General features: G+C 37.5%; 1 protein-coding gene across 13 annotated transcripts in view; it reads left to right on the forward strand.

The window, feature by feature from the left end:
* VEZT (vezatin, adherens junctions transmembrane protein) overlaps positions 1–14,549 on the forward strand; it is a 77,613-nt gene that overhangs the window by 43,596 nt on the left and 19,468 nt on the right. For all 13 annotated transcript variants that reach the window (XM_045463356.1, XM_045463362.1, XM_045463357.1 and 10 more), the window contains 5 exons: positions 1,431–1,578; positions 3,416–3,747; positions 6,160–6,353; positions 11,116–11,216; positions 12,884–13,091. In XM_045463356.1, coding sequence (XP_045319312.1) covers positions 1,431–1,578; positions 3,416–3,747; positions 6,160–6,353; positions 11,116–11,216; positions 12,884–13,091 — 983 coding nt within the window. The remainder of the gene's footprint in view (positions 1–1,430; positions 1,579–3,415; positions 3,748–6,159; positions 6,354–11,115; positions 11,217–12,883; positions 13,092–14,549) is intronic.

Raw genomic sequence — 14,549 nt, forward strand, 5'->3', positions numbered from 1 at the left:
TTCGATTGCGCATAAAAGTGTGTGTGTATACACACATACACACATATATATGAGACTATTTGTGTATATGGGAGATTATAAATACATATGAGGGAATATGTGTATGTATATATATCCACATACATATTTATATTTGGATTTGCTTTTATGCATGCATAAAGTATCTTGAAAGGTGCACAAGAAGGGGCACCTAGGTATCTCAGCTGGTTAAGTGTCCAACTCTTGGTTTCGGCTCAGATCATGATCTTGTGGTTTGTGAGGTCAAGCCCTGCATCCAGTTCCACGCTGACAGTACAGAGCCCGCTTGGGATTCGCTTGTCTCCCCTCTCTCTTTCTGCTCCTCCCCTGCTCGTGCTCTCTTTTGCTCTCTTTCTCTTTCTCTCTCTCTCTCTCTCTCTCAAAATAAATAAACTTAAAAAAAAAAAAGAGACGCACAGGTTATCTTGAGAGATACTAATCACAGTTATTGTCTGTGCCTTTAGCTAGGGGAATGAGGTAGCTAAGGGACAGGGGTAGGAAGCAGTTTTTACGGTACCCCTTAATACCTTATGAATTTTTTTATACCTTATGAATTTTCAATCCTGTGAATATATTACATGTTTAAAAATTAAATGAATAAAGGAAATTTTAACTGCCAGGTTCAGATGGTTTTGTAGTTTTTTTAAAAAACTATTTCAGACCATAGAAAAGGTTAGAAAGCCTCCACTACATCATTTTATTTATGAAGATTCTGTAATTGCAATACCAAAACATGTATTATAAAGAATAAAAAACTAGACCAATCTCACAGATGGAGATACAAAATATTTAAGTGAAATATTTATATATTTGCAATAGCACTATATTAAGATATTATATGATCAAATAGGAGTATGCTGGAAATATAAAAATAGTTCAGTGTTAGGAATTGTATGGATATATTCTTTATAAAAACTGTTGAAGGCGGAAAAAATCACATATTAAGCTGATAGATGCCCATGAGGAAGAGAAAGAGGAAACAGGCCAGTAGTCTGAGTGGGACAACCTAGATAGAACAGGCTTAGTGCTAATGGTGTTCTGCAGCCTGCGCACTGGGAAGAAGAGAAAAGTAGGTACTGTAGTGTAGAAAGGGCCTGAGCCACGATACAGCGAAGCACACAATACAGTTTCAAAAGGTACTTGTCAAAAATAACTAAGTTAGCACGTTAGCACTTGTAAAGAGTTGAACTTTTAACTGTTTAGAGATGAAGGTATTTTATTCACATGTATACTAGTAGTAAGATACCTGAGGTTTGTTAATATAGTAGATTTTAAGATTGGTTTTTTTTTTTTTTTTAATGGACATTAATCACCTCCAGTCAAAGTTCAGAATAAAGATGAGTAAAGGTAATTTGGGATGATATGACTGTTACCTTTATACTTTTAATGAAAAGGCCTTAACTTAATTTAACCTACCCCCTGAACTCTGAGAGTGACAATGTAACCAACTACATCTGTGTGGTGCCTTTTAAGGAGCTGGGCCTGGGCCTTAGTGAAGAACAGATTTCAGAAGAGGAAGCACATGACCTTACAGATGGCTTCAGCCTTCCTGCTTTGAAGGTACTCTGCCTGTGGAAAGGGCTGAAGAAAAGACAGTTGCACTCGGATTGTGCCTGTGTTATCTGAATGTAAATGGGACACCTGTTCCCTTTTATTGTTTGCTGAACCGTCATCATAATAGCCTTCCTGATGTATGTGATGCTGTCTTTAAAAGTTGAGAGCATCATAAAGATTGGATGAGGAGATTCTTATATTCTGATATCAAAATACTTAAAATTCTTACCGTAAGCCTATCTTGCCTTAAATCAGAGTTTATAGATAAGTGAATTTACATTAATAGAAAACCAGCATGAGTGACTTCATGACTATTTGTTTTAACAAACATGGGTAAACAGCGTATAAGATCTGTATCTTCCCTTGGGAAATCTACATAAAAGGATATATTTGACTATATAAGAATTAAGCTTCTAAATGAAAAAAATTGCAATGATTTTTAACAAAGGTAGATAGAATTCTTTCTGTATAAAGATCACTAAGTTATGTTAGATCTAGGCAAGATAGGTAGTGCATGAACTGGTTTCACAAAGGAAGAACTAGAAGTGGCCAATTCAGTTTCAGAGCGTCTGGATGGCTCAGTCAGTTGAGCGTCTGACTCGACTTTGGCTCAGGTCGTAACCACAGGGTTGCAAGATTTGAGCCCTGTGTCAGGCTCTGCGCTGAGCGTGGAGCCTGCTTAAGATTCTTTTCTCCCTCTGCCCCTCTCCACCACTCATACATGCTCTTTCTCGCTCGCTCACTCTCTCTAAAAAAAAAAAAAAAAAAAAATAGCCAATTCAATCTCGTTAGTAATAAATAGACATTTTGCCAAGGATATTGAAAGTTGATATTATTCATTATCTGTGAAGATCAGTAGTCACACACTATTAATAAAAGTATAGATTGGCTCACTTTAACAGTTAATAAATACCAATCTTCAGAAAGATATGTATTCTTCAGTAATCTTAAGCTTAAAGGTAAGTAATCAGAATATACTCGAAGTATGTTCATGATATTACTACAACAGCAAAATTGGAAACAAATTAAAAGCTAAGTAATAGGAGATTGGTATATTCTTTGGATTAGTAGTCGAAAAATTGTACGATGGAAGAAACAAAATAAAGCAAGTTAGAAAAACAGTGTGTGTGGTAAGATTCCAGTAGTAATTTTATTTTTATTTTTGGCTTTTTGAGAGAGGGAGAAAGAGAGAGGGCACAAGTGAGCAAGGGGCAGAGAAAAGCGGCAGAGAGAGAGAATCCCACAAGGGGCAGGGAGAGAGAGAGAGAAGTGAGGCTCACCTGAAGCGGGGCTTGAGCTCACCCAGTGCAGGCTTCAAACTCAGAAACTGAGATTAATACCTGAGCTGAAGTCAGACGCTTAACCGGCTGAGGTACCCATGCACTCCTATGTTATTTCTTAGCTATTTTCTAAGCCAAAATAATGGTATAATTTTGAATCCTAAACTCTGGATGTATCACTGACTCATTTCTTTGGACTTCTACAGGTCCATTATTCCTACTGTCTTCTTTCCTACTTTGTGTCAAATTTGTAAATAATTCATCAAGGAATATTCATTTACAATAGATGTATCTCATTATCAACACTTCTTTTCTGGGATAGAACTGTTCTAAAATATATACTGGTATTACATGCTATATTGGTATTAGAAGTTCCCACATGCCATGACTACATAATTTGATCAAACATTCTCAGCCAGTCTTGAGGGTTAGTTCAAGCTCAGCCGTATTCATTACGTAGGATAAAGTGAGAAATTTAACCAGAAGTTAAGATAAACAAATTAGTGGTTTGTTTTGAATTTTGATCAGTTTTTTTTATTGATGTAGTCCCGTTTTCTTTCTAGGTTTTGTTTCAACTCTGGGTGGCACAGAGTTCAGAGTTCTTCAGACGGTTAGCCCTATTACTTTCTACAGCTAATTCACCTCCTGGGCCCTTACTTACTCCAGCACTTTTGCCTCATTGTATTTTATCTGATGTGACTCAAGGTCTACCTCATGCTCATTCTGCCTGTTTGGAAGAGCTTAAACGCAGCTATGAGTTTTATCGGTACTTTGAAACTCAGCACCAGTCAGTACCACAGCGTTTATCCAAGACTCAGCAGAAGTCAAGAGAACTGAATAACGTTCACACAGCAGTACGCAGCTTTCAGCTCCATCTGAAGGCATTGCTGAATGAGTAAGTTTAGAAGCCAAATAAGAAAATGTCCCCATGTTCAGCAAGCTTCATTCTCCTGCCATTGTGATGACTGGCTTGTGTCCTAACTGGAAAGTAGCAGCAAAATTAAGACATGCAGCATGAAGGATAGTTTATAGCTATGAATGTAGCAGAGAAAGAATGATTTGGGGAATCATTTGTAGTTTTCACTTTGTCTGATTTCAGCCCAGAACCTAGAAACGTAGGACAAAAGCAGGTGTTCATTCTGTTTGAGAGCTGAAATGGAGATGTTTATGAATACTGAGCTTGTTTTAACTCTTTTTAAGTGGGGCTCTTAAACTGGAGCCTGTGGTCTAAGAAAAGTATCTGCCAGCACTGGAACAGTAAGTTTTAAGAGGTATTGTTATATATAGTTGAAGAATAACATATTGCAATTTTTAAAAATAAAGCATATTTGGACATTTTCTACATCAGAGGACCAACTTTTTTGGCCCCAGTTGAATAGTAAAGTGCAGGGTCCATAGTTTATATTTGTTTATCTTCTACTTTGCCTGGTATTATTGGTACTCTGCCTTGGTCAAATGTAGGATCCAGTCACTTCAGTGAAATTTTTCTGTAACAGATACTTGCAGTATAGGGCTGGATCAGATGGATGGTTGGGTTCATGTTGTGTTGGTAATCAGGAAGGTCATAGGGACTTAATGAGTTGATGAGATTGTAGTTGATGTACTTGACCCTGGATACCAGGCAAGAAGTAGAAGGGGAGGGCAGGAGTCCGTTTTGTAAGATCAAAATAGAACAAAACAAGTCAAAAGCATTTGAAGTCTCAGTAAAATCAAAGGGCTAGTTCACTGGAGTGAGGAAGGATATGATGAATAAAAATAGGAAATTAAGGTGAGAGAAACATTTTGAGAAGGTAAGTTTTTACCCATCTATTTACTGTCTGAGCTGGTCTCTAGCTGCTATTCTAAGAAAGCAGATGAATGAATGCTAACCTGACTCAGTCTTATCTCCCACAGGGAGTATGGGAGACAAGGCAATCTCTACTTGAGTGGGCAACAAAGGTCGGGCCTTTGTCAGAAAAAAATTTCAGTGGAAAGGTTGTATTGGGCAAAGCTAGAGTCTCTAAAGAATTAATTTTTGGCAGTAGAATCAGAACTACACAAGACATAATGGAATGCATTAGAGTGAGGGAGGATGGCTCAGGGAAGAAAGGCGGCACTAGATGGACATGAACAAGAGGGGCTTTGTGCCTCGGGCAGAGATTGTGGATTATGCATGGGAAGGATGTCTCCAGCTTAAAAATGAAATATTCTATATATGCTACTATACGTCACCTTTCAAACAGTATACCGGTCACAAACCATCATCTCTGATTTGCTCTATAGCACAGCTACACAAAATTTTTAGAAGTGTTGTCTGAACACTTCCAAAAACATTTGTTTTGTGTTTCACTCCTCCTCCTCACTTGTCCCCATTGCTTTTCCCAGTTGCTGATACTAGGGCATTAACCCTTTAACTGTTCTCCCTGCCTCCAGAGAGCTCCCTGCCAGATTAATGTTTCTGAGGCATATATTTGCTTTCTCCCTTAAACATCTTCACTGGTTACAGAGTACAAGCAGCATAGACTGAAGTCTGTGTAAAACATTCTATTGAAAGAATTTGCTATAACTGTTATAGTCTGCTTTTCAGTCCTTCTCATTCTTTTCCTTCAGTCCAAACAAACTGCATAAATGCCTTTTCCCATATACCATTTAGAATGAACTTTCTCATCTTTTGTACATGTTCACATTTTATCCATCCTTCAATGCTTCCTCAAAAGTACCTTTTCCTTAGCTGTTCCCTGTCTGTACCCATAGCTGGTAGCACCTTCCCCCCTTCTGAATTCTTATAACACTATCTTTCTGTGGTATTATACTTTGGGGCTTAGCTTCAGCCCATATTTACAGCTAACAGCTGTATAACCCTGGGCAAGTTTCTTTAACTCTCTGGACCTAATTCCTCATCTGTAAAATGGAAATAAAATGTTAGTTATAACTTTTTATGATATTGTATTATATTTCTCTATAATGCATAATTTCCCTGATTTAGCTATTTTTCCTATTAAGTATGAAATGAGCTTAATTTATCATTTCAGCTCATAAAATGCCTCACATATGTAAAAGAAATATTGTTGAATAAATAGGTGATACTCTTTATAAGCTTTTTACAACATTATGATAAAATACACGTAACATGAAATGTATTATTTAATCATTTTTAAGTGTACAATTTAGTGGCCTAAAAAAGTAAACATACATTGTTATGCAACCATCACCACTTTCCATCTCCAGAACTTCATCTGTTAAGCTTATTTCTTAAGTAAGTCCTGTGAGTTATAAATTTTCCACTTAATATTTTAGAAATCAGTTTCTGTTTTTCTTTATTACTCAGGGTAATAATTCTTGAAGATGAACTTGAAAAGCTTGTTTGTACTAAAGAAACACAAGAACTAGTATCAGAATCTTATCAAATCCTAGAACAGAAGTTGAAGTTGATCCAGCCCCATGTTCAGGCGAGCAACAATTGCTGGGAAGAGGCCATTTCTCAAGTGGACCGACTGCTCCGAAGAAACACAGATAGGAAAGGTATCAATGAGTGCTTCCTTTCATACACACTTGTCAGACATGCTTACTCCACTCCGGTAGGGTTTTATTAGGTAGATTTCTCATCTCCACGATGAAAGCAACATGACATAACTTAATTTACTAAAAGAAAGTTGAACTTATACATACAAACTGACACTGAGTATATAGTCTGGCTCTTATTTGGAAACAATAAATGAATATGTTTTGAAAGTTCTCTGAATCGTAAACCTCCTTTTCAAAAACTTCAGTGAGGGGCACCTGGGTGGCTCAGTTGGTTAAGTGTCTGACTTTGGCTCAGGTCATGATCTTGCGGTCCGTGAGTTTGAGCCCCGCGTTGGCTCAGTGCTGACGAGCCTGCTTCAGATTCTGTGTCTCCCTCTCTCTTTGTGCCTTCCCCACTTGTGCTCTGTCTCTCTCTCTCTCTCAAACACAAATAAACATTAAAAATAATAATAATGAACTTAAATGAAGGGATAGATTTTAATAGGTAGTATTCCATAATTAGAACTTTTAGAAACTCTTTTCCCATTAGTGTAATAATGAGTTTGATAGTTAGGGGCCAGAAGTTGAATCTTGCTTTTAAGATAAAATACTTCAGCCATTCATAAATGATAAATAAATGCTATAATAGGTGGCACTGCATACTTGTTATTAAGAGTCTAAAATGTATTAAATGCCATTATTTAATGGTAATGTTGGAATGCTTTGTATTGCTAGGCAAATGGGCAATCTTGAAATTTTATGCGAAACTGCTTTAATTTGACCCATTTTTACTAATCACTAATTCATTGTAAATATTTGGCATATTAATTTCTGAACTTGTGCTACCAAACAATACCATGTTTATCCCTTGGACCTTTATGATAAAGTTAATCAGATTTATATATAGAAATTGTATTGCTGGCAAAGATGATTAATGCTTTATCATCCTGTTAGTCATTTTTTTGTTTCCAGCTAGATCTGTAATACTTCAATGTCTTTAAGAAGCTGAATAAGTCTTTACATAGGGAAAGTATTAACTTTATTCAAAGGAAATGTTAACATGCTAATTACTGATACATCACCAATAGATTTCCTTTATATCTAAAATGTAATTGGCAAGTAATTTTTTTCTTCAAAGGGTAAATTTGCCAAGGATTTTTAATATGTGCAAATATTTATGCATGTTAAACTTTCTGATGTGACTTAAGTCTAGAGCTTTTGAGTACATTTTCTTCAAATGGAAACATTCAGAACACCACTGGGTATTAAAAGATACATCCCATTCATCCCTCCCCTTAGCATACTCTGAGATGCTGAATCTTAGTCACTTAAACATAATTGTCAAAACTGTCTCCAAATCATCGGGCAGGTGATAAGTCATTATGTTCTCCATATGTGGCTTTTGCTTATAGGTGATAGTGAGAAGAATTAAGATACAAGTCATTTTTCAAACTTTTCTCCGTAAAACGCTTATAGTGGCCATGGCTATACAACTTTGAATAAAATATTTATATGATTTTTTTTAAGAAGCAGGTGATTTATTTAGCTGTTAGCTGTTTTTTTTTTTAATGTTCATTTGTTTATTTTGAGAGAGAGTGCTCACGCATGCATGCTCATGCAAGCGAGGGAAGGGCAGAGAGAAAGAGAATCCCAAGGAGGCCCCTGCAGAGCCCACCACAGGGCTCAAACTCACAAACCGTGAGATCATGACCTGAACCAAAATCAAGAGTTGGATGCTCAACCACCTGAGCCACCCAGGTGCCCTAGCTGTTAGCTCTTTTTTAAGTTATTTTAAAACTACAGAAGTATCACCATAGCTCACGGTACCCTTCATCCATATTCCTCAGTTGTTGACATTCTACCATATTGGCCTTACCTCCTTATGTATCCATGTATAAATTCTTTTGGTAGTATTTTTTATATATTTTTTTTAATGTTTATTTATTTTTGAGAGAGAGTGAGCATGAGCAGGGAGGGGCAGAGAGAGAGGGAGACCCAGAATCTGAAGCAGGCTCCAGGCTCTGAGCTGTCAGCACAGAGCCTGACGTGGGGCTCGAACTCACAAACTGCGAGATCATGACCTGAGCTGAAGTTGGACACTCGACCAACTGAGCCACCCAGGTGCCCCTCTTTTGGTAGTATTATTCTGAACCATTTGACAGTAAGATGCAGACATAAGACCACATTACCCCTAAATCTTCTGTTTGCATTTTTGAAAAATGGACATTCTCCTACATACCCACAATATACCACCAAAATGAAGACATGAGCACTGATATAAATTGCTTTCTAATCCACAGATCCCATTCTAATTTCGCTGATTGATACAATAGTCATGTTATATGTCCAGATTACACATGGCATTTAGCTTTTATGCTCTTCATTCACTTTAGCTTTTCTTGTCTTTCATGATAAGTATTTTATTAAAAAAAAATCCTGAGGTTATACAAATATCCTTTCTTCACCAAATATTTACTCACTATTAAGCATATACAATCTATATGATGCACTAGTATTCCAGATATTTACTCACGAGATATAAAAATTTAATGTTCACATGAAAATCTATAAACAAATGTTTATAATGGCTTTATTCATAATCACTAAAAACTAGAAGCAGACCAAGTGTCCTTCAGCTGGTGAATAGATAAACTGTTCTATCCATCCACACAATGGAATAGTGCTCAGCAAAAAAAGAAGAAATGAACTACTGATACATCATTAAGACGGAGGAATCACTAATGCGTTGTGTTAATCACTACATAGTCTATGATCCCATTTAAATGACATTCTTAAAACAGTAAAATTTCATGGGAACAGCAAACATACCAATGGTTATTGGGAGTTGGATATGGAGAGATGAATAACATAAGAAATGTTTTGAGGTGAAGGAACTGTTCTCTATCTTAGTTGTGGTGGTAGTGGTTATATGACTCTAATTTGTCTAAACTCATAAAATTATATACCAACAAGAGTGAATTTTATTGAGTAAAATAAAATAGCTTAAATGTTTTCCCCCACTAGTTTTAGCATCCATTTGTGGATCTTGCTTGAATTAGATATTATTGTGATGGTTGCCAGATGGTAATTTTCTAATTCCATTTTTCCTTTTATACTTACTAGTTGGCATTCTATTGTGAGCCAAAGCATCCCCCTTTTCTGCTTATTTATATCAATATGGATGTATGGATTCTTATTTTATTCTGTGGATCATAATTTGTTATTTTGTTGCTCAAATTGTACAAAGTTTGACCAGAGGGAACCCATTTAAGGTTTGTGTCATTTTTTGATCATTTTTTGATCACTTCTTTATACTTTACTTGCCCCTAGCCCTAAGGGGTGCCCCTTGTGGGTGCTAAGTATGCTCATAGCCACTGGGATGTTCTTGTTTTTACCGATTTTCAACGTAGAGGACAGTGAAATATATCTGTGTATATACTTATACATACATATTCCTACATCTGTCCATATCTGTTATAAACCATGCGTTCACATCGATACCTCCAAATCAGTTCCATGGTTCTTCCTGTACTTCTCCCTCTGTATATTTGTACCACCATGAGAAATTTGGCTCTCATTATCTTCGGTATTAACTTATTTATTCAATGCCTTGTATGTAAGCAATCACCTGATAATATGGACTGTCTCCTAAGCCACATTGCTGCTGACTCACACCTAGTGAGAGTCCTTCCCATCCTGTCTCATTCCAGTGAGAATGAGTCTCCCCTAACTCTGGTCCCAACCAGTTATCTGTCATTACTTTTAAAAGGTAGAAATCTAGATGTCTAAAGCCTAATTCTTTTTTAAGTTTATTTATTTTGAGAGAGTGAGAGAGAGAGAGGGGGGGGGGGGACTGAGTGAGCGAGCATGGGCAGGGCCAGAGAGAGAGAGGGAGAGAGAATCCCAAGCAGGCCCTGCACTGTCAGCACAGAGCCGAAGTCTCACGAACCGTGAGGTAATACCTAAGCCAAAACCAAGAGTCGGACACTCAATTGACTGAACCACTTACGCACCCCTAAAGCCTACTTCTTTTTAATGTTTATTTATTTATTTTGAGAGAGAGTGAGTGAGCAGGGGAGGGGCAGAGAGAGAGAGAGGGAGACAATCCCAAGCAGGCTCCACACTGTCAGGGTAGAGCCCAACACAGGGCTCTAACTCACAAACAGAGAGACCTGAGCCAAAACCAAGAGTCAGATGCTTAACCAACTGAGCCACCCAGGTGCCCAAGCCTACTTCTTTTTAAGTAGAGAGAGAATGTTGGAAGGTAGAGAGCTGGATATGAGAATATGAGAACCCCATGGTTAGATACCAAATACCAATGTTAAGTAATTAAAGTTAAAACCTGGGTGATCTTTTCAAGCTATGTCTTGTGAAACCCATTTCCAATTCTAACTTCTGAGAGTAAAAATAATATAAGGGAAATGTAAGATTGAAGTTTATTTTTTGTGGGGAAGAGTGATGGTCTGTCTTGAGACTTCCCATGCCATGAACAAAAGTTGATTTGTTTAGCGAGTATTTAGAGAGGAAGTACCTGTTGTGAACCAGATACTATGGTGAGGTGAAGAAGGGAGAGGAAAACAAGTTTCTCCTCTGAGAGTTTAACTTACATTGTAAATCTACCGCTATTACCATTGTTAACTTTAACATCCTTAATTTTTTTTATAAATTGAAAGTTATAATTAGAACGTCAGACTATGAAATTGACAAAATATTAGTACTAAAAATGTTTTTTTTTTAATTCGATGTTCACTGATTTCTGTGTGGCCTATTGCTTTTTAAGGCAAGCCTGAAACGGTGTGTGAAAACCCACGTTGTACCGTGGTACCTTTGACGCAGCCAACTCTACACATCGCGGACAAAGATCCAATCCCGGAGGAGCAGGTAATGGTGAAAATTGCTGTTTTCTTCCCCCTAAAGAAGAGTTTCCCATACAGAGTTTACCTATCTATCTCTGTAAGTGGTGTGGATCATTACTAAGTTGTTAAATTTATGTTTGTGATGAGCTTCAAAATTACCACACAATATATTGAACTGATAACAAATCATTAATTCTTAGTACCTTGAGTTTGAATCCACTGAGTCTACCAGCAAATTTTTATAAAGATTTTTTTCTTTAATATTTTATTTATTTTTGACAAAGAGGGGCGGGGGAGAGAGAGACAGAGAGAGAGAGAATGAATGAATGAATGAATGAGTGGAGGAGGGGCAGAGAGAGAAAAGGGGACAGAGGATCCCACGCAGGCCCTGTGCTGACAGCACCAAGCCTGATGCAGGGCTTGAGATCACAAATGGTGAGATCATGACCTGAGCCAAAGTCAGACTTTCAGCCAACTGAGCCACCCGGGTGCCCCTACCAGCAAGTTTTCATGTTATTTGTATCTTACTGTCTATTTCTTAGACACTTAAAAGTGATTAAATACCTTAAAAATTAATGCATTGGCAAAGGTGCCTTCTACAATACTGGAAATGTGAGTGGTGGTTACCAGACTGTATACATATGTAAAAATCCTGTACACTTAAGATTTGTGTATTTGGCAGCATGTATGTTATACCTCGCTTAAAAAAAAACAATTTTTCAATGATTTCTTTCGATACTGACAAAGATTTCTTTTGTTTATCCTAAGGAAAACTTTTTTTTCTTCAGTCATATTGTCTACTCAGCATTCTTAATTGCAAAGGGAGACCAATCTGTTTAACAAACAAGAAATTTGTTTAAAAAACCAGGAGGTGACTGACAGAATATCTCTGAGGGCCTCATAGTTACGTTTGAACTAGGATGGGGTGAACAGCCCAATTTACTCAAAAGAACTGTTCCAGTTCCAGCAACATCATTGCCCAGTCACTGGTTGCAGACATTGTCACTCGCTCCATCATTGCTGAATAATAAAAACTACCTTCAGAACCTCTACCTCTGGAAACTTGATCTGCCACCATTCTTGCCAGAGTGGATTCCTTAAAACGCCTGCTTCCCTTGTAATAAACTTCTGGGTCCGATCTGATCTATATACATATGATTAGAGGATCCCGAGTCATTTGCCTGAATCATAACTGCAAGGGAGGCTGGGTAAGCAAGGGGCCTCGTCTATGTCTTAGTGATAAGAAGAACCATAAGATGAGGTATTTCCCAATTCTAGGAATAGTGTTCAAACCTCCTGGGAAGTCAGAAAGAACCACAAATACGGCCACAAGAAGGCTAATATACCTGACCACTTCCCCAAAACACCAGCCCTTCTAATTTTGATTTGTTTTGGCAGAGCTAATAACTCTAATATTAACTAGATCTACAGGATGGTATCAGAGCAGAAAAATAATGATTGACGTTATTAAACTTTCTTATCCACGGTCCCTTTCATTATCAACTGCTAAGTTTTTTTAAGACTTCAATTTACCTATAATAATATGTTTGCTTTGTTTGCCCACCTTTGCTTTAGTGACCTGTGCCAAGAGTCTTCATTGTTTAATCTTGGAGATGGGTAGGTACAAGGTAATGAATGCTACTAGAAAATTGTCTGCTTGAAGTAAAGTGCTTTTTCTTTATTCATTTTCAGGAATTAGAAGCTTATGTAGATGATATAGATATGGACAGTGATTTCAGAAAGGATGATTTTTATTACTTGTCTCAAGAAGACAGAGACAGACAGAAGCGTGAGCATGAAGAATCCAAGAGGGTACTCCAAGAACTAAAATCTGTGCTGGGATTTAAAGCATCGGAGGCAGAAAGGCAGAAGTGGAAGCAACTTCTATTTAGTGATCACGGTAAGCACTGACTTCAGAGTAAAAGGTTATTTTAATGAAGGGGACTCTTTTTTCTTGAACTACGACTTTTATTTTAGCTGTAATTCTTACAGCTTTAATTTTAGGGATCTCTCAGCAAGTATAGTGCTTTTTCTTCTAGACACAAAATCAATATGATCAATAAAAGACTAGGTATATAATCAAATTGGGAATATGAAATCAAGCTTTTTCATCAGTAACTTGATGTTTTACTAAATTATTTTGGAATGGCAGTCAGTTGAATAAATGTTTTCAAATTTAGTGAATTTGAGATTCTAAACTCTTCTCTTTATGTGGATACTATCAATACTTCAGTGAAGCATCAGATTAGTGAATTTGAGATTCTAAACTCTGTTCTCTTTAGGTTGATATTATAAATACCTCAATGAAGCATCAAATTAGTAACTCTACGTTCATCATTGAAACAAGTGGATTAAGACCTAGGCCAGTTAGCTACATCATTAAGGTTTCTCAGTTGGTTTGAACACGTTAAGTAGATGGGACAAGAGGAGGTGCTTCTGTGCAAGCTGTCTCCATACTTCAATATTGACAAAATTGGATGATTTGACAATACTGACGATTAGCATTAAACTCCTTTATGTTTGCCACTCTTTTCTTTGGTTGGACTTCATGCGAGGTGAGGGAAGGAATGAGGGTATCTTGACAGTATCAGACTAGCTAATTTCTAATTGAGGAATTAACTCCTGTAGATTTCCAAGAGGTAGAGTGGGATTCCTCTTCCATTTTATTTTTTTTTAAAATTTTTTTTTTTCAACGTTTATTTTTATTTTTGGGACAGAGAGAGACAGAGCATGAATGGGAGAGGGGCAGAGAGAGAGGGAGACACAGAATCGGAAACAGGATCCAGGCTCTGAGCCATCAGCCCAGAGCCTGACGCGGGGCTCGAACTCACGGACCGCGAGATCGTGACCTGGCTGAAGTCGGACGCTCAACCGACTGCGCCACCCAGGCGCCCCTCCTCTTCCATTTTAGAGTACTTACCTGAAACCTCAAAATCAAATGCCTTCCTTTCCCATTCTTTTTTTCATTGGGAGTATATAGGTTACCTGTACTTCTGGAAATTTCCTCAGATTTCTCTTTTCTTCTCTTAGGAGTCCTGCCATTGTCCCATGTCCAGATACACCTTTGTTGATTTCATCCTTCCTCTTCCCACTGGCCCCCTTTAAAGCCCAGATCCTTATTAGATTATGCTCATACATTGTAATAGCCTCTTAACTGACTTCCATTCTTTTTTTTTATGTAAACTCTACCCCCAACATAGGGTTCAAATTCACAACCCCAAGATCAAGAGTCACATGCTGTACTGAGTCAGCAAGGCGCCCCAGCTGACTTCTATTTTCAATACCTTTTTCTTCTAAGCTTTCCTCAGAAGATAGCTTCTAAGCTAGCTTCTGTCCTTGCAGGCTGCCTCCAGATTTT

This window comes from Leopardus geoffroyi, chromosome B4 (assembly GCF_018350155.1).
Source record: "Leopardus geoffroyi isolate Oge1 chromosome B4, O.geoffroyi_Oge1_pat1.0, whole genome shotgun sequence".
Lineage (NCBI taxonomy): Eukaryota > Metazoa > Chordata > Mammalia > Carnivora > Felidae > Leopardus > Leopardus geoffroyi.